At 50.9% G+C, this 26,226-nt stretch overlaps 3 protein-coding genes across 5 annotated transcripts; 2 read left to right on the top strand and 1 right to left on the bottom strand.

Annotated features, from left to right (window-relative positions):
* The first annotated feature begins 1,596 nt into the window (after positions 1-1,596).
* Positions 1,597-14,471, top strand: SEPTIN3 (septin 3). Of its 2 annotated transcripts, none has more exons than XM_015861311.3 (10): positions 1,597-1,818; positions 5,475-5,666; positions 6,107-6,235; positions 6,936-7,017; positions 7,740-7,877; positions 8,200-8,317; positions 8,774-8,869; positions 10,873-10,969; positions 11,425-11,476; positions 12,108-14,471. In XM_015861311.3, exons 1-10 carry the CDS (start codon positions 1,809-1,811, stop codon positions 12,241-12,243), a joined length of 1,050 nt encoding a protein of 349 aa, XP_015716797.1. In that variant the 5' UTR covers positions 1,597-1,808; the 3' UTR covers positions 12,244-14,471. The 2 variants fall into 2 exon arrangements, with proteins under 2 accessions (XP_015716797.1, XP_015716790.1); XM_015861304.3 differs by having other exon boundaries at positions 10,870-10,969.
* Positions 14,472-14,792: 321 nt separating this feature from the next.
* WBP2NL (WBP2 N-terminal like) lies at positions 14,793-21,669 on the top strand. Of its 2 annotated transcripts, none has more exons than XM_085516485.1 (8): positions 14,793-14,876; positions 16,251-16,359; positions 16,846-16,981; positions 17,557-17,649; positions 18,413-18,655; positions 19,052-19,174; positions 19,530-19,606; positions 20,103-21,669. In XM_085516485.1, the coding sequence occupies exons 1-8, from the start codon at positions 14,818-14,820 to the stop codon at positions 20,148-20,150; spliced, it is 888 nt and encodes a 295-aa protein (XP_085372611.1). In that variant the 5' UTR covers positions 14,793-14,817; the 3' UTR covers positions 20,151-21,669. The 2 variants fall into 2 exon arrangements, with proteins under 2 accessions (XP_085372611.1, XP_015716819.2); XM_015861333.2 differs by having other exon boundaries at positions 19,052-19,183.
* A 588-nt stretch (positions 21,670-22,257) lies between these two features.
* On the bottom strand, positions 22,258-26,185 carry NAGA (alpha-N-acetylgalactosaminidase). The gene is made up of 8 exons (XM_015861294.3): positions 25,982-26,185; positions 25,695-25,869; positions 25,434-25,611; positions 25,089-25,183; positions 24,307-24,468; positions 23,885-24,082; positions 23,646-23,789; positions 22,258-23,283 (listed from the first exon to the last, which is right to left on the bottom strand). Exons 1-8 carry the CDS (start codon positions 26,140-26,142, stop codon positions 23,119-23,121), a joined length of 1,278 nt encoding a protein of 425 aa, XP_015716780.2. The 5' UTR covers positions 26,143-26,185; the 3' UTR covers positions 22,258-23,118.
* Between the last annotated feature and the right edge of the window lie 41 nt (positions 26,186-26,226).

Genomic DNA, 26,226 nt, shown 5'->3' with positions numbered 1-26,226 from the left:
CTTGCTGAGGGCAGACATTGTGAACAAGGAATTTGCCATTTGAAAATTAAAAAAGAAAAAGAAAAAGAGAGAGATACAAAGGGAAAACATTTCAAAAATCCCAAGTGTTTTGCTATCTTTTGGAAACTCTGCTCGCTTTGCTTGAGAGCCAACCTGCCACCAGTGGGCTCACAAGCACAGAGGGACCACCAAGGAGGACGTGGGGCTGTGTGTGGGGCTGCCCCATAGCACAACCTGACTGCAGCGCCTCTGGGAATGGTGGGGGTGGGAGCAGCCGGGCAGCTGTGTGGGGGCACCTCGGGCAGGCCACAAGCGGTCCATTGTGGTGGCTGGAGGCGGGTGCTCAGGCCGCCCGGGAGGACAGCAGCTACTCCCTGGAGAGGGCTCGGCAGCCCTCAGCCCTGTGGCGGGTCAGGGCTGGGCCCCCCAGCTGCCTCACCCTGCTGGGCCCAGCTGACCCACGCCTTCACGCCTCTGCCTACAGCCCAACATGGAGGAGGACATCACCCCAGCCCTCTACCCTCCTGCCTCCAGGCTGTCTGGCCCCAGCCGCATCCCAGGCCCCGTGCCACGGCGGGTCGGCCCTCCTGGTGCTCCCACCCAGCGGAGCTGCCTCTGGGTCACTCTGCGGCAGGGGGCTGGGGGGGCTCCCTGGCATCGGCCACGAGCCCCGGCCCCCATCACCTCTGTGGCCCCGTGCCCACGGCTCATGTCAGGACATGGAGGGGCTGGGGTTGCACCGGTGGAGAAGATGTCCAGCACTGGAGATCCACACACAGGTGGGTGTGTGCCGTGAGGTGGGCTGGGGGGCAACAGGGATGCTGTGTGGGGTAGTGCAGGGACTTGGGGGGTTTCCCCCTCACTCTGACAGAGTTGAGGGGCAGGTGAGGGGGATGTCTGGAGGGGAACCTTGTCTGTCTGTCTGTGCGTCCATCCCAAGGCAGATGTACTGGGCACGCTTGTGGGGGAAGCCACTAACCCCTCAGAGCTGGGGTGGCCGCAGCATGCAGTGGGGACCTTGGAGGAGGAAACACAGAGGGAAAAGGCATCCTGCTCTAAACCAGATGGGTGACCCACAGGGCTCCCAGACACAACCAGCAGCACCTTGTGTGTGTGCTATATGTACATGCACACACACACTTGCACAGGGGACGGCTGTGTCTCTGCACTGGGGGCAGGCAGCCAGCAGTTGCAGTGCCAAGGGAGGAGAGGTTTCTCACGCCTCCGCAAGCAGAGCTGAAGGGCAAATGGGTCTTAAAGAGCTGCTCACAAATTCCCAGCTTCCCCTCTCTGTGAGGCCTCGTCACCCCCTAAAATAAAGCAATCTCCAGGAGGGGGGATATGGTTTCTCAGCCACAAATGGTTAAATACCCCCTCTGCAAACAGGCAGCTAAACCAGGGATGCTCAGAAGGGAGAAGGTGATGTGTGGGGGTTGGAGGGTGGGTGGCTGTGCAAAGGCCCCCTCACGGTGCGTGGAGCCCATCCGTGGTGCTCCTCCATCCCCGCCTCCGTGCCCACCCGTGGGGAGCGGGGATGGAGCTGGGGAGGGAGCGCGGGCGGGGGGGGATTTTGCAGTGATGTTTAATATTCAGGTCACATGACAGTGGCAGCAGGAGCAGCACCAGCATCTCAGCTCGGCTGAAATAGCCGCTGGAGAAGGAGGGGAAGGACAGGGGGTAGAAGAGGACAGGAAAGAAAGAGAGAGGTAAAAGCGGAGGGTTGTAGCCCACCGCGCTGCGCCAGAGAGCTTAGGACCAGCGGGGGCAAAGCCGCCCCCTCGGGAGTGAGCACAGACAAAGGAAGCTTCATGTTCAAAGGTAGGGAGCTGCGGGCTGGCGGGGATGGGCGATGCCGGAGGGACTCCCGGGCTTCTTGTGACCCCACGCTGCTGGGAGTCGGTATCTCCTGAGGGCAGAGGGGGGAATCGGCTTCGTGTTTTTCCTTCTCATCTTTCAATGGTAGCAGCGAAGGAGCAGGAGCGGGGTTGGCGGTTGTGGTGCTGATGCAGAGTAGCTGTCGCCAGGGGCTGCTCTGAAGGACGGAGATAATCCCAGCTGGTCCAGGATCGGGAAAGCCCACGAGCTGCTCTGCCACTGCCTTGTCCCTTGTCGCCGGGGCAGTGGGGATGCTCTGTGCTGCTCCCCAGTTGCCTGCGTGGGAGCTGGCGGGTAGGCTGGGGACAGGCAGCTCTGTTGGGGTGGATGCCCCGGTCCTGGGATGCTCAGCATTCCCTCGCCTTGGGGTACAGCTGAGGATGTGCCAGCTCGTGCCAGCTCCTGCACCTCCGGAGAGGCTTCAGCACATACTGCCCTAGATTTGGCTGCAGCCAAAGCTCTCTGCAGAGTGGTGAGGGCACATGGAGGAAGGCTGCTGCCAGCAAGGCTGCGGCAGCCCAAAAGGCTGGGATAGGGTTCCGTGCCCAGCTTGAAATACCCTGCGGTGCTCAGTCTGGGGAGCAGGGATGCAGCTATGGAGCCATATGGGTAGAAAAGGAGTGTGACACTCAAGGGTCAGTGCCTCCAGTTAGGGCAGGAGAGCTGCAGCGAGGCCGTGTTGTGTGGGAGTGAAGCAGCTTTCCGGAGCTGGGTGCTGGCTTGTGGTGGTGGCCGCCTGTTTGCAGCACCCCCCCCACATGCCACTCAGACAAAGGAAGGGAAGGCAGGGGGAGGGGATAAGGCTGTATGTAGGTTATCGGGGCTGCCCTACCCCAGGACGGCATTGATAGAGGTCCCTGTGTCTGAGCCCACAGCTGGTCTGCAGGGCCATCTCTGTCATGGATGCGGTGCAGCAGTGGTGCCCATTGTTGGCTAAGGCCTTCAGGGAGATGTTTTGGGCTGGGTCGGCAGAGCCAACTGGGGCCTCCCTGGGCACCCGCAGCAGCTATTTTCTGTGCAAGCCCTGGCCCCAGGTGCACAGTTCTGCCTGCAGTCAGGGAGCCCATCACCACAGTCAGCCTCTTAAATCAGCTCTGCTTAGCACACAGAACAAAGCAGCAGGGAAATGGGTGGTAACGCCAAAAGCGGATGCGAGTGGTTAACCTTGGCTAACCCTCTTTTCATCACAGCTGCACTGACCATAGCTCTCTATCAATGGATACATTGGAGGGAATGGTCAGTGGGACTATGGGATGTGCCTGGGATGCAAAATGCTACCCTTGACCATTCAGTCAGAGCTGTAATGAGGCTTACCAGCAGCATTAGCATCACAGCCCCTAAAGTAGAGTCATCCCCAAAGGACAAGGCAGGCGTGTTTTGTGGCTCAAGGTGCCCCATAGCTCTGGCTCTAGTCCTGCACACCCTCACCTCCTGTTGGCTGGCCCTCAGTCTCCTTGGTTTCCTCTGTAGGAGCCAAGAGATGGAAAATCATAGCACAGAGCCCTCAGATATCCAGTTGTAAAATGCGGGTTCCTATTTAGAGCCTGTGTGGGAAGCATCCTACATGGAGGGGAAGGCAAGTGACTGAGAAAAAAGAGGTGTTCTCTACCCTGAGACCTTCTGACCCTGAAATCAGAACTCCCAGACCCAAACAGTCCAGGAATTATTTAAGAAGACTTCTTGAGCTTCTTTTCTTTCCCCTGCTCTCGGGGCTTTTTATAGGTGCTCAGACTGTTGAGACCTGACTTGGAAATATGTGCTTCAGCCATAGTGAAGGCTGCCTGGGGATGGCCGAGTATTGCAGCATCCACAGCAGTCAGCAGCAGCTGTGAGCTAAGTGTCCCTCAGTGCAGCAGGACCAAGGGATGCGTTATCAGCCTTATAATGAGCCCTGAGGGTGGATGCCAGCTCCCTCCTTCCATCTCGTCCTGCTCTGCCTTCTCCCACAGTCGGGTAGGTGGGACCCCAGCGCAGGCTGCTCTGGCAGATATTGGCAGCTTGTGGCCAGGTACAAAAAGTGATGGTTCTGCTTACCCTCTGCCTTCAGTCCTCTCCATAGTTATCCCAGCATTGGAAAGATACTGAGCAGGGCTGTGTGGGGGTACTGCAAGATTTGGGACATGGCTCAGCCATGTGATGATAGTACAGGTGGCACAGGACAGGAAGGAGAGGACAAGCGAAGGGCAGGGTAGAGAAGAGCTGGCTGACTCGTCTCTCCATGCAGTAGGCTTTTCCGGCTGGCAGCAGCTTTGAGAGAGCTGGAAAAAGACACGGGGAGCCTGAGGGGAGGCTCTGTCAGCAGGAGAGCACAGGTGAGCTGTGATGGCTGGAGGAGAGGATGGTGAGAAGTGCTCAGATAGGCAGACCACCTCTGCCAGCAGCGCGGAGTGTTCCCAACCTCCAGCCTGGCTTGACCAGCACTCTCTTTTGTGCCCTGGTCCCCCCAGGCACTGCTCCATGGGGAGGAGAGGCAGGGGCATCCTCCATCAGAGTTGGCTCAGAGCTGAGACCTTCAGGACCACTGATCCATGAACAAAATCTCCCTAATCTCCCCAGCCTGTGGCCTGTTCTATCTGAGCTCTCCCTAGTGCTGTCAGCGACCCCAGCCCCTGTGTCCCCCCCAGTCACCTGCCTGGAAATTCACTTGCTCTTCTGCAGCCAGGGGGATCTGCTGAGAGGAGCAAAAACAAACCATGCAGAAATGCTGGAAAGGGATCATTTAGTGTGAGATACTTGTATGGAAGTAGCGTTCAAAATAAGAGGAGTGCTTACCAAGCAAAAGAGCATGCCGTCTTTGTCCTGGAAAAATAGCCATTTAATGAGACAAAGCATAGTAATTAGAGTGGGAGAGGCTCCAGTTTGCAGCTGGTTGTATATGAAGGGTACTTGATTCCCATCCCCCTTTCATCTTTTTGTCCAGATCCAGCCCTCGTGCCTCCCTTTTCCACCAATAACAGCTTCCCTTTGTGCCTTGTCCTCTCCCAGCCTCCAGCTTCCTTCTGTGGTGAGTGGGAGCTGCTCACTAATGAGGCAAGAGATGGAGATGAATGTCCAAGGCCTGCCCCAGGCTGTGTGTGCCATCACCCGAAAAAGAGTCAGGGAGACTAGGAAGCCCTCAGGTCCTTTCTCTCTACTGGTTTGTTTTGCATGGAAGAAGCAGGGAGGGGAGGGAGGACAAAACACATGGGAAGGCATGACAAACTGCGCTGATCTGCGGTCAGGAGGCAAGCGTGGAGGTTGTGGATCCTGATGAGAACTGGGAGGCAAATCAAGCAGGAGACACACACTGGTGTTCTGGTCCCTGATTAGGAGCCCAGCCAACTTTACTAGGTGTGCTGCTGCTGTTTGGAGATAGCGATCAACACGTTCTGTGCTCAAGGAGAAATGCTTGTCCAACTCCTCATCCACAGTAATATATAGAAGAGTATGCTGGAAACTCAAGTGGATGTTTCTCCATGAAGAGCCTTACTGCTAAAATCTTGCTGTCTTGTCATGCTCAGCAGCCCTTGAAATGGACACTTAAAACTGCCTTCTACAGGGCAGCAGGGAGGTCTATATCACACCAGAGTGATGATTTCTCAATCTTTCTCCCTGTGCAGGACCAGTGGAGAACAAAAACGAAGCAGCCATGTCTGAGCTAGTGCCAGAGTCGCGACAAAAACCAGTTGTGCCAATGAAACCCATGGGCATCAATGCCAACTTACTGGGCTACATTGGTATCGATACCATCATTGAGCAGATGCGCAAGAAGACCATGAAGACAGGCTTCGACTTCAACATTATGGTTGTAGGTAGGCAGGGATCGGTGGAGGAAATGGGAACCGTGGCTGGATGCTCTCCCATGAGGCCAGGTGGGAGAGCAAGCCCTGAAGGGAGGGCATGAAGGATCAGAGAGCGCTCGCTCACTCTAAGGTTGGAAAAGACCACTAAGATCACCCCGTCCAACCACCAGCCCATCCCCACCATGCCCACTAACCACGTCCCTGAGTGCCACATCCAATACAGCTCTTGAACACTTCCAGGGATGGTGACTCCACCACCTCCTTGGGCAGCCTGTTTCAATGCATCACCACTCTTTCAGAGAAAAAAAAATCCTGTTATCCAATCTGAAATGTCACCTTGTACAAGACAGGGAGATACCTACAACACTTCATTCTGGCTCTGTTCTCTGAGTCTGCTGCCATTGCTGGGCTGTGGCAGATGTCATAAGCTTCCTCTTTGCAATTCTCAGGTCAGAGTGGGCTGGGAAAATCGACGCTGGTGAACACCCTCTTCAAATCCCAAGTGAGCCGCAAATCTTCAGGCTGGAACCGGGAGGAGAAGATCCCCAAGACAGTGGAGATCAAAGCCATTGGACATGGTAAGAGCCAGGCTGCTGGGATGCAGGCAAGGCTGATGCTTCTGCCTGGTTCTGCAGAAGAACCCCGTACTTTGCTGTAAGGCAGCCCTTTCTCCATGGGAAGCTAAAGGAGGAGTGCCAGGTTTAGGTGACCTAAGATGTAGCCAGTGCTTTTCTTAAGCAGTGGTCCATTCCACTGATGTCATAGACAAAAGCAAGAGGCAGAAAAAATGTTAGAGGTATTTCCCCTGCCAAGACATTGGTCTGTGTGTGTGGATTAACCATTGTGATTCCTATCTGCAGACATTCAGTGCTCTATACCAACTGTTGGGTCCTATTTGAAACCTGGCAGAGCACATCTTCTCATGGCAAAACATCAGCTTAGCTTTTAAACAGTGAGGAGCAATGATCATCATCTCAATTTCAATATGATATGTGGAGGAGAGGACAAGCTGTGTAAGTTAGGTGGGCAACATAATAAGCACAAATCCATTTTCCTACTGAAGAGTGATATCAGGTAGCTTTAATGCAGAGGTTACCGATATTCAGAGTCAGGAACTCAAGAGGGGTCACAAGAGTTGAGACATGACGAAGCCTGACATGGTTGTGCTTGGTGGACAGAGATGAGGGCAGGATACACTTGTTCTCTTGTAAGACATGGGGACTCATGATGGAGAAGGTTCCCAGGGAGCCATATGCCAATTTGCAATTTCTTTCTCAGTTATTGAAGAAGGTGGGGTCAAAATGAAGCTGACAGTGATTGACACCCCGGGATTTGGAGACCAGATCAACAACGAGAACTGGTAAGTTTTACCTCATAGAGACCTTTATGTCCCATAAAGGGCTGCAGTTACGTTGATACATGGAGTATTGCTCACTTACTTATCTTGGAAAGTGACTGGGAGCCTGTTGCACTCAGGGGTCAGAAATTGGGATGCAGAATTTTGAGCACCATGGGTATATGTGTGTGTTCAGAGGTATGTACACATTCAATAGTGAGTGCCTATTTCTCTGCCTTAAAAACCTTGCCCCACTCAAACACTAGGAAACACCTGCCCTCAGTTTGTTCTCAACCCTTCACCCCCAATACAGATAAAATGCAGCCATGCAGCCAGTCCAACTCGCTGCCAGGAAACCAGGCAAAAAAGCTGTAATTCCCTTCTCAGACTCAGTTCCACTGAATTCTACACATGCTCCTTTAGCTGAAAATTGAGCTGTTCTGCCCAGAATCAGGCAATTCAGTTTTTTCCCAAGATTTCCCACAGAGTCCGCTCCCCAGCAGCCCCTTGCCATGGCACCATCGGGTCTTTTCTTCCCTCTTCCACCGATTTAACTGCTGACTTCCATAGCAGTTTGCTCAGTTGGAAAACTCCTAAACATCTCTGCTGGTGGTGGGTTGGTTTTTCATTTATTTATTTATTTAATGCCAGAATCTGCCTAACTGCTGTCAGAGCTGGGAACACTGTGGGCAGGAATATGAGGAGATTTGTACCTGTCGATTCATCTCTCTCTCCCACCTTAACAGCTGGGAGCCTATTGAGAAATACATCAACGAGCAATACGAAAAATTTTTGAAAGAGGAGGTGAATATTGCAAGGAAGAAACGAATTCCAGACACGCGAGTGCACTGCTGCCTCTACTTCATCTCCCCCACGGGCCACTCGTACGTATGCAGTTCCCTGTTCTTCCTGATCTCCTTCATGCCACTTCATATGGCAGATATACACCCTGTACTGCTCAGTCTCAGCCACGGGACCAGGATTCCTTCCAGCAGGGCTGGATGCTATTAGCTTAACTTCAGGCATTGCAGGGCTTGAAAGGGTCTGGATGACAAAGGCAGGAGAAACACAATTGTGTTTTCTTTGGGAGTGGGCAGGATGGATGGGAACATGGAGGTCTCGCTGATGCCCTGATGCTGGGACAGTCACTAGAAGGGCAAGGAGGGTAAAGTGACCCCTTCCATGTTGTTCCTTCTTGGGCTGCAGCCTGCGGCCCTTGGACCTGGAGTTCATGAAACATCTCAGCAAGGTAGTGAACATCATCCCGGTTATTGCCAAGGCTGACACCATGACCTTGGAGGAGAAGACTGAATTCAAACAAAGAGTGAGTATCTCTCCTTCTGCATGGGATCCCTCCCTTCCCTGGCTGGGAGATTGGAGAAATGAGCCATATCCTTTCTGCTGGGAATGCAATTCAGTCCACAGGGCAGTTAGAGTCCAGCATTGGATTGGTGGGTAAGTCCTGGCACTGCCCTGAAGATGCAGCTGTCCATGGCTCTGAGATCACATCTATTAGAGGGGGAAGAACAGCAGGCATCCCTGTGACATTCCATGATATGTTCGGTCATGGGAATTACAGAGCCAAATAAGTAGATTGGGATAGGGAAGAAAGACTTGTTACTGTTACTGTGTGTCCTCACTTTGCTTCACACCTCAATGGGGACAGTCCTTCTAGCCTTTCCCCACTGGAAGGATGTCCCAGATATGTCTGCCCAACCATCCTGCCTGCCTTCCCTTCAGGTTTATGTTGCTTTGTGCTCCAAAATTTATCTCTGTCCAGGTGCGCAAAGAACTAGAAGTGAATGGGATCGAGTTTTACCCTCAGAAAGAATTTGATGAGGACTTGGAGGATAAAACAGAAAACGACAAAATCAGGGTAGGAAACATTTTATTGTGGGAGGGGAAGGGTGATTGAGGGTTGGTCAGATTTAATGAGTAAAACAGACATGTGTCACTAGGTTTTAAGTGCTTCATGCTCCCTGAGCAAAAGGTGCAGTGGACACAAGAGAATGCCATTCATCCTTCCTAGTTTAATTTGTCCCTGTCATCTCCAGAGGGTGCTAGGAAGGCTGAGTGAGGAAGGACTGTACTTCACCTCCTCTTGCTGAATGTTGTTTGGCCTCTGCTAAGGACAAAAGGGCCAAGTTCACCCCTGTCCCAAACAATCATCTCCTGAGCTCAGGCCAAACTCTACCTGAAAAGCAGTCCAGAGCATTGTCCTGCCAATTCCTTTGAGAAGGGGTGTCTCATTCTTTCTACCTCAGAGAGGTATAAACCATCCAATTTCCAACTTGTGTTTGTTCATGGTCAGGTTGTACCCAAGATTATATGTGTCCTTGTGCCAACGCTGACCTGAACATTTCTCCTACCTACTGGTCCCATCAACTAGAGATCAGTCTTATCCTGTGCTGGCCTTATTCTGGTCAGCTAAATGAGACAAGCTCCTTTGGCTGAGCTTCCCATTTTCCTCTATTCCATTATTACTTTATTATGTGCCTGTTCTAGTTTGATTTGATTTTCTGGCACTGGTGTGGGTACCCAATACTCCTGTCTTTTCTGAGGTCTGAACTGCTAAGCCCTTGGACCACATGTGCTCTCTGAGCAATCACATCACACTGGTGACGCATGGTCATCCTGTGACTGACTGGCACATGGGGTCCTTCCCCTCCTTCAGTCATTTCTTGTGCACAAACTCAAAAGTCATAGCAGAACTTCTTGGTGTTGTTCCCTAAAAGCTGCTCTCCGTACCTCAGACTTACATAGATCTTTCTGGATAATAACCCAGTCTGCCTCTGTACAGACAACTCCTCCTGGCTTTGTGACACTTCTGCTTTTAGTTAGCCCACTCTTTAATTTTAGGGCTTAACTATTCACAGAAATATTGTCTTCTGTGGTAGTTGCCAGGAAACTCTAGCAGTAACTAACTGCCTGGCAGCCTGACACTTGCTCTTTCAAGCTCCCTAGCTGTCATAGCCCCAGCAGAGATTCCCACCTCCCCCGGATTCATTAATCATTTCCCATTTGGCAACACATCACACTCTCTGGGGGAGACCAGATGGGTTTTGCTTCTCCTCCAAACTGCTACTGTTTGTGAGGAAGGCACCACAATTTGTTCTGCGCTTCAGCCTAATTGCCCTGGGTTTGGCAGTCTCACATGTAAGAAATAAACAAAATAATAGAGTAAATAATAACAAAGAACAAAATATCCCATTCCTGTGGTAATTGCAATCCCTTCCTAGGGAAGTCTACAAACCAGGATAAATCTACGAATAACCAGACAGCCTTATGGATAGTAGTAACTCATGCACCCTGTTCTCTGGAAGCATGAATTTTCTCCCTGTGTGTAAAGCTACCTTGATCCACAATAGTCTCACCTACTGTCCCACTTCCCAGGGTCTTCTGGCTTTCCTCAGTGCAACCATTTCAGTAACTGATCTTTGAATGTTCTGTTGAGGGGATTATTGTGAAATTTTCTAGCAAAAACCTGCAAATTTGATGAGAAATACTCTCAGCAAACTATTCCTGTGAGGAGCCCCAGGATGACACTCACCTGGTATGTCAAAGCGCTTCCTCTCTGGTCACCTTGCCCATCAGAAATGCTGGAGGTGTGTGCAGAAAAGCTTTACTCCTTTCTCTGGAGTTTTTGGCATTGATGTAAGGTACACACCAAGTCCAGGGGGTGCAAGGACACTGGTGAAACAAGAGCCCAAAATGCTATTGGTAGCAACGATGAGTGAAGTTTTGCTCTGCAGAATCTCCTCCCTTGCAGAAGGCTTTGCATTTGGTGAGTTGCAAGGAGGAGAGGTGGCTAAGGAACAGTGATGGAGCTGCTCTCTGGAACAGGTTTGATAGGTCTCTCCACCTGTCTTTCCCTAGCAGGAAAGCATGCCCTTCGCAGTAGTGGGCAGTGACAAGGAGTACCAAGTGAATGGCAAAAGAGTCCTGGGCAGGAAAACACCTTGGGGAATCATTGAAGGTAAGGGAATTCTTGCTTTTGGGAGATGATGACAGGGTCCTGATAACATGTCCCATTGCTACTTTCCCATGCCTTTGCCTTTGTGGGTTTTTTGGAGTTTTTGTATTAGTTTGTTTTGTTTTGTTTGAAGCCAAGCAAGAACTCTCAAATAGCTCTGCTTGGAGAGAGTTGCCATTGTCAGTGCGGTACTACTATTGCTAACTAGCAGAACCATTCTCAACACCATGGGGTGTGTGAAGCTGAGCTCCTTGGTTTTCCAATGAAAATCCACCTGTGACCACTCAGCATATCTGCTCAATGCCTGAGAGCTTATCTGCTGTTCACACAACTGTCCATTCTTTCTGAAGCATGCCACCTGAAACATGCATGCCCCATAGCAATGACCATCCCCTGCTCTGTAACGACCAGCAGGTTGCTGAAAAACCACACATAACATTTCCTTGCTTTCTTTTCAGTGGAAAACCTCACTCACTGTGAATTTGCCCTGCTTCGAGATTTTGTCATTAGGTAAGGCCGCAGTCATTCCCATGATTCTCATCTTTTGATGAAAAGGGAATCTTCCTGAGACCCTCTTCAATTGCAATAGCCCTTATGGGAGGAAATACAAAGCACTTCTTCAGGCAGTAAAAGCTTATGTGGGGTAGTGTTGGACTGAGTTTAGGAGTACGCACTCTAGTGCCTCTCTTATCTGCTATGTCAAGTAGGTGCTGGCTTTCATGTATGATCCGGACACATCAAGAAACACAGGGTAATAGCACCCTTGTTTAATCCTATTGTGTTAGATTCCAACAACTTCTAGTTGTTGCTGACATAGGTTTGGATTGAAGTCAGTGATAAAGAATCCACTGCCCTATCCTAGACCATCTTTTCGGTGGTGCTGTCCAGTGACAGGGTAGGGGGCACAGCACTGAGAGAGACTGCAGTCTATATTCTGCATCCTGCCTACGTGTCCTCTTGCATGCAGATATTCCATCTCTCTGTTGCACTATGGCACCTGTATAGGAAGAGGGTAACTTTATTAACCAGATTGACTGGAGAATTCTTCCATTTATCTTGAGGAATAAAATGATAGACAGAAAGCTAACACTGATAGCGCTGATGCTGGTTATCATATCCCCTTTCACTTTGTCTCACACAGGACTCACCTTCAGGACCTGAAAGAAGTGACCCACAACATCCACTATGAGACCTATAGGGCCAAGAGGCTGAATGACAATGGAGGGCTGCCCCCCATGACCTCTGAAACAGAGGAAAACCATGAAAGTAACCTGTGAATGACACCCTTGACATCACCTGGTGTCTCTGGATATGACAACCCACCCCTGCTATCCCTGGCTCTACCATGAGCCTGTTTCTGAAGCATGTGGAGCATCCTCTGTGTGAGAGGGTGTGTGTGTGTGTGTGTGTGTGTGTGTGTGTGTGTGTGTGTGTGAACATGTGTGCCTGCCTGTGTGCCAGAGAGGGACCCAAGGCATCTTCTCTGCCCTTCCCAAACTGTCCTCATTCTCGGTTTGTATTTTGCACAGTGGACTGTCTGTCACCTTCCTTTCTCTTGTTGCTGTGTCTCAGCTGTGTGTATTGTCTGGGGGGATCGGGGTGGGGGAATAACTTATGAGGGCAAGAGGGCTTTGGAAGTGGGAGGTGTGGGGTATGTTGGGGTCCTGTTTTAATTCCTTGGGGAGGTGGCACAGAGAGGCTCCGGGGCAGACGGTGAAGCTCTTGGTGGGTAGGAAGAGAGCTGACTGCTCAGCAAGGATGGTGGCCCAGGATTTTATATCGATTTTTTTTTTTTTGCTGTGGCTTCCCAAAGTGAAATGGCAGCTTGGAAGTGGATAGATGGGAGAAGTGACAGATTGACAGAGTTTGTGGTTCAGGAAAAGTGAGTGGTAGAATAAGACAGATTGCAATCAATCTTAGAAACATCAAAGTATTTGGGGAAAGAGCCATATTTTCCAGAATTAAAGAATAAAAGAACACCAAGATGCCTTCCTTGCCGTCCACTGGTGATGGGAACACAAGAAATACCTTCTCCTCACCAAAATATCTGTGTTTGCCACTCCAGCAGCCCCAGCCTGTGCTAATCCCCTGCCCCTCATACAGCTCTCCTGCCTTCCACATCCTCTCCTTTACTTTTGTCTTCACTCCCTTTTAACCCTCTGTAGCTTCCTTCCTTTCTCTCCTTATCTCACTTTCTCTTCTCCCAGCTCTTTCTGTCTCTCCCTCGTTTCCTTCAAAATCTTCCCTTTCTGTGAGTCCTTTCCTCCTTCTCCACATTCACCTCTTCCTTATCAGTGTGCTTTTGTTGTGTCATATTGAAAAGCTGCTGTTTCACCTTCACTTGGAGGAAGCGGGGAGAGAAGGTAAAAACCCACGAGGAGAAATATGCACAGTTTAACTGGAGGCTAAAGAATAGATTCATAGAATCATTACAGTTGGCAAAGACTTCTAAGATCACTTAGTCCAGCCATCAACCCGCCACCACCATGCCCACTAACCATGTCCATATGTGTCTCATCCACGTGATTCTGGAACAACTCCAGGGACGATGACTCTGAGAGGGCTCACAACTGCCCTGGGTGTTCCAGTCTGCCCATCACATGGAAGAAGCAAGTCACCCAGCTGCCAGGGGCTGAACCCCAGAAGAACATCTGGTTGCATTAGCAGTGCACATGCAGAAGGTCATGGTGTGGGACCATAGTGCTGCAAGAACAGGGAAGTATGCTGGGTTGGGATGGGGCTAGAAAGGCTGGAATGACTGAAGTAAAGCCTGAGGTTTGTGGACAGAGATGTTCAGGGCCAGTACGGGATGATCCAAGCTTTGCAGAACCATCTATAAGCTTGTGTTCATATTGTGGCTTTCTGTGGTGATGTCTTCGTAAAGCAAATGTCTCTACCATCCTATTGCCATCTATCCACACACATCAACTCTTCTCAGCACTGCCAGTACATGAAGGTCCTCCCAGCCTTTCTCATCCTCACCGTGTTCATAGATTCCAGTGCTTCACGCAGCCTCCTACTACCACCCCACCTCAGCACCAGGCTTCTTCAGCCTCGACAAGAACTTTGCTCCTCACTGCTGTCTGCAGCCACCACACAGAGTACCTTGCAGAGGTCAAACTGCTACAGACACATTGGTAGGAGCCTCCTCCCAGCTCGCATCCACAAGCTGGTCTCTTCAGCTCTGCTCAATGTATCACTGGAGCGTGACAGTCACCAGACAAGGGATGTTCCTGTGTGACCACGCCATGACGCCCGGCCCAGCCAGGGCATGGCAGAGAGCTGGCACCGCCGGCAGCAAAGCTGGAAGGGCTTCTTGGACCGAACCTCGGGCTGTGGGGTGAAGACTGCACTTTTTGCTCTGTATGTGTAAGATTCGGGGGGGGGGGGGGAGGGGGGGGAAGAGGGGGATTAGTTGTAACAAAGTGGTTTTGATGCTCTGCTCTGTGATTTCCTACAGTGGACTGTTTCTAAAGGATGCATAAAGGCCCATTGAGAAAAGCAAGCCTGGTGTCCTTCAGTGCCACCGCAAACCCTGCACACACACAACCTCCCTGCGTGGGGCAGCACAGGGTGTGGGGAGATGGCTGCACGAAGGCCTACAAGTCTGGCCTATTCAGAGCCTACAGTGGCCCGTGTGCTCCGTGACGAGGGGCCCGCTCTGCAGAAGGAGAAAAAAACACGAAAAAAGCATAAAAACACACGAAAAACCCCACAAGGAGCTGATTGCTGGAACCGTGCCCCCAAAACCGAACCGCACCGCCCACGGCGGCCGGGCGTGACGGCACACAGCAACGCGGAGGAAGCGACACCCGGATGTGGCGTCACACGGGGGTCGGGCGGCGGAAGCCATGGCGCTCAATAGGCACCACTCGAATGAAGGCGGTGTCGTCGTCCCCAACGCCGAGAGGTACCGGCGGCCCCGCGGGGAGCCCCGCGCCGGGACTGAGGGCGGGGAAGGGCTCGGGTTGTTGCTGGGCTGCTCTGGGGACGCTGGGGCCTCGCCTTGGCGTAGGTGGGGGCTGTGAAGGTGGCGAAGGGCCTGCACTGCGAGGCGTGTGGAGAGTGGCTGAGCAGCCCTGGATGGCGCAGCACAGAGCAGAGGAGCTGATGGAGGCCTGATGGCGGCTGCAGCTCCTCACAGGGAGCGGAGGGGCAGCGCCGAGCTCTGCTCTGTGTGACAGCGACAGGGCCCGAGGGAACGGCATGGAGCTGTGCCAGGGGGTGAGGGGCAGGGGCTGCACCACAGGGCGGTGGGCCCAGCCCCGAGCTGCCAGAGTACAAGGGGCTTCTGGTCAGTGCTCTCAGACATGTGGTCTGATTCTTGGGTGGTCCAGCAAGTGACCGTGTGGAGCTCGAGTCTCTGAGCCCGAGCTGTTCTCCAAGGCACTGTCCAGCCTTGTGACAGCCACAAGTGGGTGCAGACCAGCTCGGCAGCATCATCACGCCCCGGTGGCAGCCTTGCTATTTGTTTACGTGAGTGCTTGGGCAGAAGTAAGCATTAAGTGACCACATGAATTCTTTCCACTGAAGCAAACAAACCTGAAATTCTGCTTCATTAAATGGTTCAGGATAAGGTTCTGAGTGATGAGGAGATACATTTGCTTATTTTGGGAGAATATTCCTCCTTTGTAACTTGGAAGTAGGAAGATCTCTGCTGTGTCTGTCACTCCCAGGCAATGTGAAGATATGCATCTAGCTAAAGTTCCTGCAGTCTTTTGGACAGCACTTTTTCCCCTCCTATTAAAGCTAGTTTTTTTACCTAGCACAGCACTCCATGTCACAAATAGTTGCTTAAATCACATGAAGGAGGGTCAGCAGCGAGGACACTGTGAAGCAACTTCCTCAGCTTACACAGTGGGTGTGGCATTCAAGTAGTTTTGTTTTCCCCTTTGGTGTCCGGTCCCGGATGTGGACATGGAGAAGGGTTTTCTCTGAGGTCATACCTTGACTTCAGAAGAGGGTATCAGAAATCTCATCCTGTTCTGTGCCCTGCCAGGCTTAGACTTGGGCTACTGACATGCAAAGAGAGCAATTCCTTTAGCCTGTTCTGGAGGCAGCTTTTCTTCCTGTTATTTAAACTTTCCCTTTGTAAAGTTTCCCTTGTCAAAGGTGAGAGGATGAATTCTTCCACTCTGCATGAGTTAACCTTGTGTATCCAAAAGAAAAGCTGTAGACCCTGTGTCAGAATTGAGTATGTTGGGGTAATGTTTAGGATTCATGTGACAGCTGTGTGTGCATTAGAGCTGAGGTTGTCTCCAATTGGTCTCATTTCCTCCTGTAGCGTTCTCAAGCAGTGTAAAGATGTGGAGCTCTCCTTCAGTGACGTGACAGGCAAGCCTGAAGCCTTCAAAGGCACCAAGAAGGGAATGCTGTATCTCACCCCATACAGGGTAAGTCTGATGCCAACAATACTACCCCTTTCTCCAGGGGGTCTCATAGGCTTTAGACAGCAAACACAGCTGGAGGGAGGAGAAGTGATTTTTTGTTACGATTGGAACCACTGCAAGTCCTAGGTAGGAGAAAGCCTGGTGGAAATAGGACAGTCTGTCCCAGTCACCATGTTGTGATTTAATGTATTGTATCCATAGGTAATTAGTTTATTGGAAAACTGTTGTAACTTATTCTTAAAAATGAGAATAATAGAACTAAATGTCTGTGTGTGCCCTTGCAGTAAGCTGGTTTGGAACCTGCATTGTTCGTGTGAGTAAGTCGTGCCATTGGATCTGTTTGCATCCCATTGCATGAATGCTGTGACACAACACAATACATTCTGGTCTTAGGGGTTAAACTATCTTTTTTTTTGGATGCTGCTGCTACTAGAACTCCATAGCCACACTTTGTTGACTAATTCCAGAGTGTTCCTTCCTGTCTTGCAGATGATCTTCGTGTCAAAGGGCAAGGATCCTATGCAGTCTTTTATGATGCCATTTTATTTGGTGAAAGGATGCTCGATTGAGCAGCCTGTTTTCTCTGCTAATTACATCAAAGGGCAGATTCAGGCTGAGGCGGGAGGTATGTGCTTGTGCTTCATAGGCTGAACTCTTCCCAGGTGTCATCAGTCCTTTTCTGATGAATGTGCTCCGTACACAGGGCAGGTGGATGGTGCAGCTACAGCAGCACAGTTCACGTCTATGCTAATGTAACTTAGCAGCCTGGATGCGTTTACATGCATCTGGAATGCTGCTGTGTGTCACCAATGTTGCTTTCTTCCCTATTTGATGATGTAACCGTGTTGAGACTTAAAGTCACAGTCATGATTAGACATGGGGAGCTGCAGAAGGCAAGGCAGATATTCAGACCAAGGCTTCTGGTTCAAATTTGTTCTGTCTTCAGCCTTGGAATTAGTTTATATGTATTGTGATGGCGTCTGGCCCATGCTATGGATTCCTGTTCTGAACAATGCTTTGTGACTGGGTTGTCTGGATTGCCATAAGCCCGCTTTCTCAGGCTGAAATCTTTAAGACAGTGGTTTTAAAATAATTCTAAAATGAGGAAGAATAAAAATAAGTTGAACATTATCTGTTTTGCTGTCTTGACTGCTACTGAGGTCGTCAATAATCTGTTTCAATTCTAATTCTCACCCCTAGGTGGCTGGGAAGGGCAGGGAACGTTTAAACTGACTTTCAACAGTGGAGGAGCCATTGAGTTTGGACAGCTGATGTTCAAAGCTGCCTCTAGTGGTAAGAGATCTTCAGGGCCTGCAGTTCCCCTATGATTGATTGAGCTTGTTAGGGAGAAGTGCTCTTCAAGTTCCTGGAGGGTGTGTATGAGGGGGAGGAGGGGAGTGTTTACACATCAATGGTTTGTTTGTTTTACAGGGGACTTTTGTTTTTCTTTCCAATCTTTTTTCTTCCTTTTGACTGAATGCTTTATGCAATCAGAACATCCTGGAGTTTGGCTGCTGAGGTGGCTTTCCTTTTTCTATGGAGCCTGATTTCTCCTTGGCGGGGAAAACAAATTGAAACATGTGATGGTGGAAAAACTGTTCCCTGTACTTTCCCTCAACCCAGTTCTCTAATAGCGGAGTGAGATGGGGGGGATTTAACATGTCCACTTTTGCAGGAAGGAAAAAGAAAGAAACATTCATGTGTAAGACTTCTGAAAGGAAATAGATCTACAATCTATTCTGATAAGAACATTAAAAAACACTATTGGTACTTAGTTAAAACAGTCCTTTATTCTAGCTGTGAGAGCCATGTGTTTGAGCTGTCACTTGATAGCTTTTTTGCAGCTGGCTTCCTTTAGTACCATGTGAATTTACAGCAAGGAAAGTACAGGTGAATCCTTTTTAAGCGCAGTCCTTTGTTGCGACTGCATAGAGTGGGCATCTCTAGAATTTAGGGGATGGAAAATCGGTCCATATAAATGGCACTATTTTGCTTTAGTTCCATATGTTCAGTTACAGCAAAAAGATGTCTGACTTAATAAATATGTGCTGTTCAGCTTCCAGCGGAGTTCCTCTCCAGCCCCCTGTCTATGGATACACACCTATACCTGGAGGCTATGCACCTGTCCCACCTGCTCCAGGCGGCTATGCACCTGTTCCTGGGGGCTATGCACCTGCTCCAGGGGGCTATGCTCCTCCTCCACCACCTCCAAATGGTCCTTACCCTTATGCACCACCTCCAATGAATGCCTATGGACCTGCTCCCCAGCCCATGGGGTATCCATACGCCCCAAATCCAGGTATGGAAGTGGTGTGATGATGTGCAGTTGGTTTGTTAAGTATTAGTTGTAAAAATGTTGATGCTGTGATGTGGGTTATTGTAGTTTTATGTCTATCGAGGGTCCTTCTCCTTGCAAAGTCTGTCATGGTCTTGGTTACACCTGTATATCTCTGTAGTTGTGGCTGAATAGCGGGTGGGAGGTAGAAATGCAGTATGTAAATTGTGCTGCTTCTTGACAGAGAGTTGTTGCCTGCTGGCCTGGCAGGCATTAGCAAGATGTAAAACTGCAGCTGCCTGCATCTCCACTGAGCTTCTCTCACTGATCTTCCCTCTGGGCCTGGGAGCTTGCTGTCTCTTTGGAGCTCATTGGTCACCATAGTCCAAAGTATCGGTCTGGTGTCATCTTTTTTTTTAGGTATTTACCCACCGCTGCCCAACATGAACTCCACTAATGGGATACCACCTCCTCCCCCCTACTCTGGGCCATCTCCTGCGGGACCCTCAGCCCCATCAACTTCCACACCTTGGGTGGATTCGGGTATGCCAGGTAAATAGGTCTGATACAAAAGGCTGCTCAGGGGTTGGGGCAGTGGGTGACACTAGGCACACACAGCTGCTGCTGTTGCAGGAGCTGTTACCTTGATCTGTTATTTGAGATTATGGGTCTTGGTAGGCAGTCAGCTCTGTGTTATACAGCTTGTAGTCATCTTTAGCTGGTTTGCAGGCTTCCTGAAGTGCTATGAATTCAAGACAAACTTGCTGTGGTAGCTTCTGTCTCTTGGGACATTTGTTGACTCTTCAGAAGTGCTGTGGCTGGGCCGGAGGTTCAGGGGTGGGGTGGCTGTGTAAGTAATGGGCATGCCTTATGCTTGCTCCTTCTCTTTCCTTTCTAGGGAACAGTAAAGCCATGGAAGCCACTTCCAGTGCGTATTATAACCCTGCTAACCCACACAATGTGTACATGCCCATGGTAAGTGCTGTGCTCCATGTGTGTCTGCTTTTCCTTTGCTTAGAGAGACAGAAGTTTGCTTTCCTAGTAAATTTTAGAGCACCTTAGTTTTGAAAAAGCACAGAAAATACACACTTTCCTGGGGGGAGGTGTGGATGACAGTGCCATGAAGAAAGTTTGTTAAATCCTTGATCTAGAAAGGAGGAGATTCATCCAGCAGCGGCAGCTCAGTACTCGTCTTATTCTTACATGCATGAAGCTCTGGTAGTGAAGATACGGATTTAAAACAGAGCTTTTGTTATCTATTTTCGAGGAGATGTTCAATGGCAATTATATGGCAGGTAGCATATATCCTGGAGCATGAACTGATGCTGGAGAGGGATGATGCGGTACAATAACAGCTTAAAAAACAGCATTCAGCTCTGGCAGTAACTGCTTGTAAGCCAAGCCTGAGAATTTCTGGGAAGAGCTCTTCACTAAGCAGGCAGGGCTGCTGACTAGTCTTATCTCCTTCCAGGATCAGCCACCTCCTTATGCACCTCCTGAAGACAAGAAGAACAACTAACAGACGGAAATTGCAGCCAGCCTCCCACACTCTCTCTCTCCCCTGGAAGACGACTTGGCTGTCACTACCCGTTGGGTTAACATATCTCTGTGTTTCTCTGTGTAGATACAATGTGCATAGCACCGGGCACCTGCCCTCCTTAACGTTAAGTCACTGGCAATACAAGGCAGAACAATAGCACTTTCCTGCTCCTTTGCTTTATCTCATGGGGTCGAAGCACTAACCTTTTGCTCTGCCTTTGGCTTGAGGAGAGAGATGGACTTCTTAAACCAGTAGATCACATCACTAATCCTTGAGTAAAACACGAAAGCTGTGGCATCTTCGAGTAAAACTACTTGGAATGCCAAACTTGTAACCTCTTCTGAAGCACCATCAAAGAAGAAAATAGAGAAAGCTATGAAGTTTCTTTGCAAAAACTGAAAAGGTATTAAAAAAAAAAAAAAAGTTTCCTTAAACTGCAGCACAGCTCAGCATAAGATGGGACTCTGGAAATCCTGTGTTGTTTCTTGTCCTGTCGTGGGCTAACAGTCCTGGGGTGAGACACTTGGGAAATGCATCCTGAGAGACGCTGAAGCATTTGGAGGTGTGAACTGGAGATGGACCCCAGCTCAGCACTAGGTCTGGAAGGGACAATCCTACTGCACTCTTGATAGCCAGAGGAGTGACCCCATAAAATCAGTCTGCCTGTGTAGACCTTGAATAGAACAGCAGTGATGTGCTGCAGAGCTGCAAGTTGAGCTCTACAGGTGTGCAAACTGGTATTCCTTTCACTCCTGGAAGCAAGTCCGTTATCTGTGCAATAATCCTGTGTCATGTAGCTGTTCTTGCACAATGGAGTCTAACTGAGCAGGAACCTGCTGCCTCAGAGCAAAATGTGTTACATTACGAAGATAACTTGGCACTGGCCTTGTCAGGAGACAGATCTCACAACACTGGCTCCCTCTGCTGAGGAAGCTTGTGCCACTCATTGTGCACAATGAGGAAGAAGTCTCTTCCTTGGGCCACTGCAGCCAGGGTGCATGTGCCTACACCTGAGCAGCAAGGGTAGGTGCTGCAGAAGTGGAGTTTGGTTGCTCACGGCTGCAGTGCTCAGGTGTGGTGTTACTAACGTGTGGGTCCCTTGCAAGGGCTGTGGCTGCTCAGCTGCAGCCTTTTCTTCCTCTCTAGGACATAGTGCCATTAAACCTGCTCTGCCAAGAGCCCCTCTAGTCTGGTGGAGACCTGTGTGATCCTTTATATATGGGTTAATTGTACTTCTTTTCACAGCCTTTCTACTTTCACAGTGAAGGGGAAGGGCTCTTTTTCCTTTTAACCTGTGCGTGTGTCAGGACCTTCCTGTAAGTCAGGCTCGTGTGACTTAAATCTTTCAATTTTTAAAGCAGTCCTGTATGGGGAGGAAGGTGAATTTCCTTTAAAAACACCTCTGAAACTTGAGTTAGAGGTGTTCAGATGACTCTGTATTTTAACAAGTTTGTAACTTCCGAATTGCACTTTAATACAGAAGAGTTGATACCTGTAACTGCCTGTTTCCTGTTGTGTGTGTGCATTGTGTTGACTGTCATTGATTCCGCCTAGTGCCCAGGAAGCTGTAACAAATAGGGATTGCTGTGGCTGTTCTCAGGTTGCTCCAATGTTTACAGCTACACTGAAGCTGGAGCCAAGTAATTCAGTGGGACAGAAACATTGGTTTCAGCTCATCTTTGGATGGGACAAGGCTGACACATGGCATTGTTCTTGTCCAGAACTGGTACATAATGGTGTCCTAGGGCAGGCACCGCGCTGCTGCAGTTTCCTCTAATACAGGATAAATACATAGGAAAATGGTAGCTGGTGGTGGACTGTGACACATGAGTTTCTCCTTGTGCGGAGGAAAGCCAGTACCTGAGCACAATGTAACTACTAGGAAGCTCCTTCCTACTCACTGCAAACCCGGTCCAACAGGAAGCCAATACTTGTATTTCAGTGTAGTTTGTTTAGTTCTGAGGAATTCGCCCTAAAATCCCCTTTTGATTAAATGCGTAAATCTGAAACAGCCAGCACCCTGCTTCCCTTTTATTTCAGTTACATTGCCAAAATCACAAAAACAAAGTCAGCTCCTGCACAGATGTGAAACAGACACATCATTTATTCATTTCTTTCTAGCACTACAAAGCATCGCATTCAGCATCTTGCTACTGCACCATAAAGTCTCTGCAAGGGGCAGGAATTAGCCATGTGGCCCTTTAAGAAGGGGAGTGGGCTTCTAGTCTTTATCTGAATAGAAAGAGGAAGTTCATTTTCTCAGTAATTTAAAGTAAGGTGAGTTCCTGCTTTGAGGTTTCACCTTGTGTGGGTCTCCCTGGGCTGCCCTGTCCTTGCAAGGGGTGATTTTGGTGAGGGTTGCACCCCTCCTCAGGTGGTCAGGGGAGGCCACAGCCCACCTGAGCCCATTCTATTTGTGCAGGCTGCCTTTAAAGGAGGAGCCTTTCCCTGAGAAATGCTGGAGGGTTCAGCCTCACAAGACTGAGATGCAACTTGGCCAGCACCCATGAGCATCTCCCAGCTTAAGACCACCAAAAATAAGCATCAGCACCTTCCAGACACCACCTGTGCACAATGCACTACAGCTCTGCAACTTTTCATGCTAACACCATAGTGAAGCTACTGGGATTGTGTGTGGGGATGGTGCCTGGGCAGAGGAGTGCAGCCCTGTGGGCAGCCCTTTGTCCTAAGCCAAGCAAAGGAAAAAAGGCAACCATGTGTGGTCCTGAAGGACGGTCTCTGGGGATACTCCTCTTCTGTAGGAGGACCTCAGAGTGCTTTGAATGCCCGCGGGAGGGAGTAACAAGAAGTCCTGCTTCACATGGAATGAGTAGAAATCATCAGGGGGTGCCAGGTGTGCAAGCTGCATGTCCTCCTCCATCCACGCCAGAAGAAGGCACTTGAGCGGTGGTGAGATGTATCCTGGGGCTCCCGATGGCCGTGGGCCTCACAGAAGGGGCAGGCGGGACGCCCCCCCAGGGGCTTGCTGCTGGATGAGCAGTGCTTTGGGATGCAGGTACCACATCACCACCCCTGAGGGGTTGATGATCACTGTGAAGTTGTCTTGTGTCTTCAGGTCACTGATGATCTCCCCACTGTACACATCTTGCACCTGGAAGAGACAACAGGAAGCTGTTAGAATGGCACAGACATACACCTTGAGGTTTTGCCACGGTCAGGTCATAGAATCATTGAGGTTGGAATAGACTGCTGAGATCCAACCACCAACCCATCACGCCATGCCCACTAACCATGTCTCTCAGTGCCACATACACAACTCTGAATGCCTTCAGGGATGGTGACTCCATCACCTTCCTGAGCAGCCTGTTCCAGCACAGCACCACTCTTCTGGATTAGAAATTGTTGATTGTATCCAACCTGAACTTCCCTGGCACAACCTTCCCAAAATGCAGTGGTGGCAGCAGTGGGGAGCTGGAAGGAGGGGTGCAGGCACAGGATGCCCTCAGGGCTCACCTCATATGCAGCTCCCTTGGGGAAGTCAAGCTTGACCAGACTGGTGGTGTAGCGGAAGGGCATGTCTGTCCTCCGGCTGAAGAAGACCAGGGCGCTGGCGCCCTGTGACAGCGGGCGCAGGAACACCTCAATGTGGGATTTCTCCTATGGTGAGGACAGACAGGTGAGACAGCCTAATGCCCACAGCACTCTTCATGTTCTGCATACATCCTCCCACACACATACGCTCTCCCCCTAACCTTGATGATCCTGCGCCCCTGGATTCCTAGGGGGTCCTGGTTTATCTGGATCATCAGGCGGTTCTGCAGGATCTCCTTGGCACTTGGCGAAATAGTGCGCAGGTCAGTGGACATGAGGAGTGGAGCTGCCATGATGGTCCACAAGGCCATTTGGGAGCGTGACTGCTCATAGCTGAGACCAAAGTTTCCAATGATGAGCTGCAGGGGGGAGGAGGCAAAGGTTGTAAAAAAAGTGAAAAGCATTTCTGTGTGTCCTGCTTCCCCACAGCCAGGACATCCACCTCTGCTAGGCACTAAGAAATTGGCCCACACACAAAAACACTTGCTGATGCCCCTTCGATTCAGCACTCCCTTCCACTCAGGCAATGACACCTGTGCTATAGGACAGGCATAGTCTGGGGGTTACAGGTGCACTGCCATACCATGTCTGGGTCATTCCAGTGGCCAGGGCCAGCTGCCGGCTGCAGCACATCCTGGTTTGTGAAGAACCAGTCCACGATGGAAAGCACGCTGACCCATGAGTCCTCGATGTCATCGTAGTTCCGCCACAGGTTGCAGATCTCACCCAGGAGAGTGTAGTTCACCTAGAGGGGAGCACAGAGTCAGAGGGGATGGAGGCTGCGTGTGGGGGCACTGGACACCATGGGTGGAGGCAGGGAGAAGGGGCATGAGGACTTGTTGGGATGTGCAGCACCTAGAGGGTGTTTGCAAGCCAGAAGGATCTGGAGGAGGGCAACGTCTTGTGATTAAGGAGGACAGAGTCATATCCCAGTACAACTGGACTCATCCCAGTATGACAGAACATCTGGCAAAACAACCACAGAGGCTATGAGTCTATAGGATCAGCTGCAAGAAGGGAACATGAGCAACTTGGGATAGATTCAGAAAGTGCAAGGGGATAAAAAGCCAGTGCACTCAGCTCTCAAAAAGCATCACAAAGAGAAACACCCACTGGGGAGGACCAGAAGTGTAATTTCAAGCATTCAAGCCGGAAAGGACCAGTCTTAGCAGAACAGGCTGTCAGGATCAATGCCACTCAAACTGAGCATTGTCCCATGGCCTTCTCCAAACTTCCATCAGCCAGCTGTATCGGGAACCCTGTATGGTCAAGGATGCCTGGCAGAAGGCCATGTCCCACTAGAAGTGGGGCAGTAAGAGGGACGCAGGACACAGGCTGGACAACAGAAAGTGGGACAGTGCTCACCTTGGGAGGCAGCCCCCCTTGGTAGGCCGGCCAGCTGCAGGAGTAGACGATGGGGCGGCCAGTAGCATTCAAGGCCCTTGCCATTTCTGGGTAGCCTTTGGGAGAGAAGGAAACTGGTGAAGGAGATGGATGACAGAAGAGATCACAGGATCACAGAATTGTAGGGGTTGGAAGGGACCTCTAGAGATCATCAAGTCCAACCCCCCTGCCAGAGCAGGTTCCCTATACCAGGTCACACAAGTAGGCGTGTGAGGGAGTAAGAGAAGTCAAGTTTCCAGTAGATGGGTGGCTACTCGTGAGTCAAGCAGTGAGTGCACAACTGTCAGCCAACCGCAAAGCTGTTACCCTGTGCCTGCGCCTTCCCTGATGAGTAGCACCCATCCAGCTTCAGCATGTCCACACCCCACTCAGCGAAGGTCTGTGCATCCTGCACCACATGGTCCAGTGTAGTGCCCGGGTATCCCCCGCAGGTGAGCGTGCCCAGGTCACCATAAATGCCCAGCTTCAAGCCTCGGGCATGGACCTGTGAGGAGAGATGGGGATGAGGGGATCCCAGGGACCGAGCTCTGTCCATTGCAACAAGGCAGGGATGTGGAGGGCACTCACGTAGTCAGCCAAGGCCTTAATGCCCCGGGGGAACCTCTCGGGGTCAGGCAGCAGCCGGCCCTCAGCATCACGCTGCTTGGCAGCCCAGCAGTCATCGATGTTAATGTACTGGTAGCCCAGCTCCCGCCAGCCGTCCTCTGCTATGCGGTCCGCCATCTCCATGAAGAGCATCTCACTGCGGGACAGGAGACGTGCCCGGTGGAACCCCAGCCACCGCAGTGCCTCAGGGGCCGGCTGGGGCGCTGGCAGTCACGGCGCAGTGACCCAGACACGGCGCTCCCCGTTACCTGATGCACTGTCGGGGCTCCTCCCGGCAGTTGACGTTGCAGCGGAACCGCTCCCAGGACAGCCAGCCCATGGGCGGGGTGCGCGCCAGCCCGTTCTCCAGCCCGCGGGCGGGCAGCACCAACAGCGCGGCCAGCACCTCCAGCACCACCGGCACCGCCATCCCCGCGCTGCCTCCGGGCCACGGACACGGCCCTCCCCGCCCCGGGCCGCTCACGTGACACCGCATCACCTGACCGCCCGCTCC

This window comes from Coturnix japonica, chromosome 1 (genome assembly GCF_054131305.1).
Source record: "Coturnix japonica strain WE chromosome 1, WE-NBRP24, whole genome shotgun sequence".
Lineage (NCBI taxonomy): Eukaryota > Metazoa > Chordata > Aves > Galliformes > Phasianidae > Coturnix > Coturnix japonica.
The sequence above is the reverse complement of the archived record's forward strand: the minus strand, read 5'-3'. Positions and strand labels throughout refer to the sequence as shown.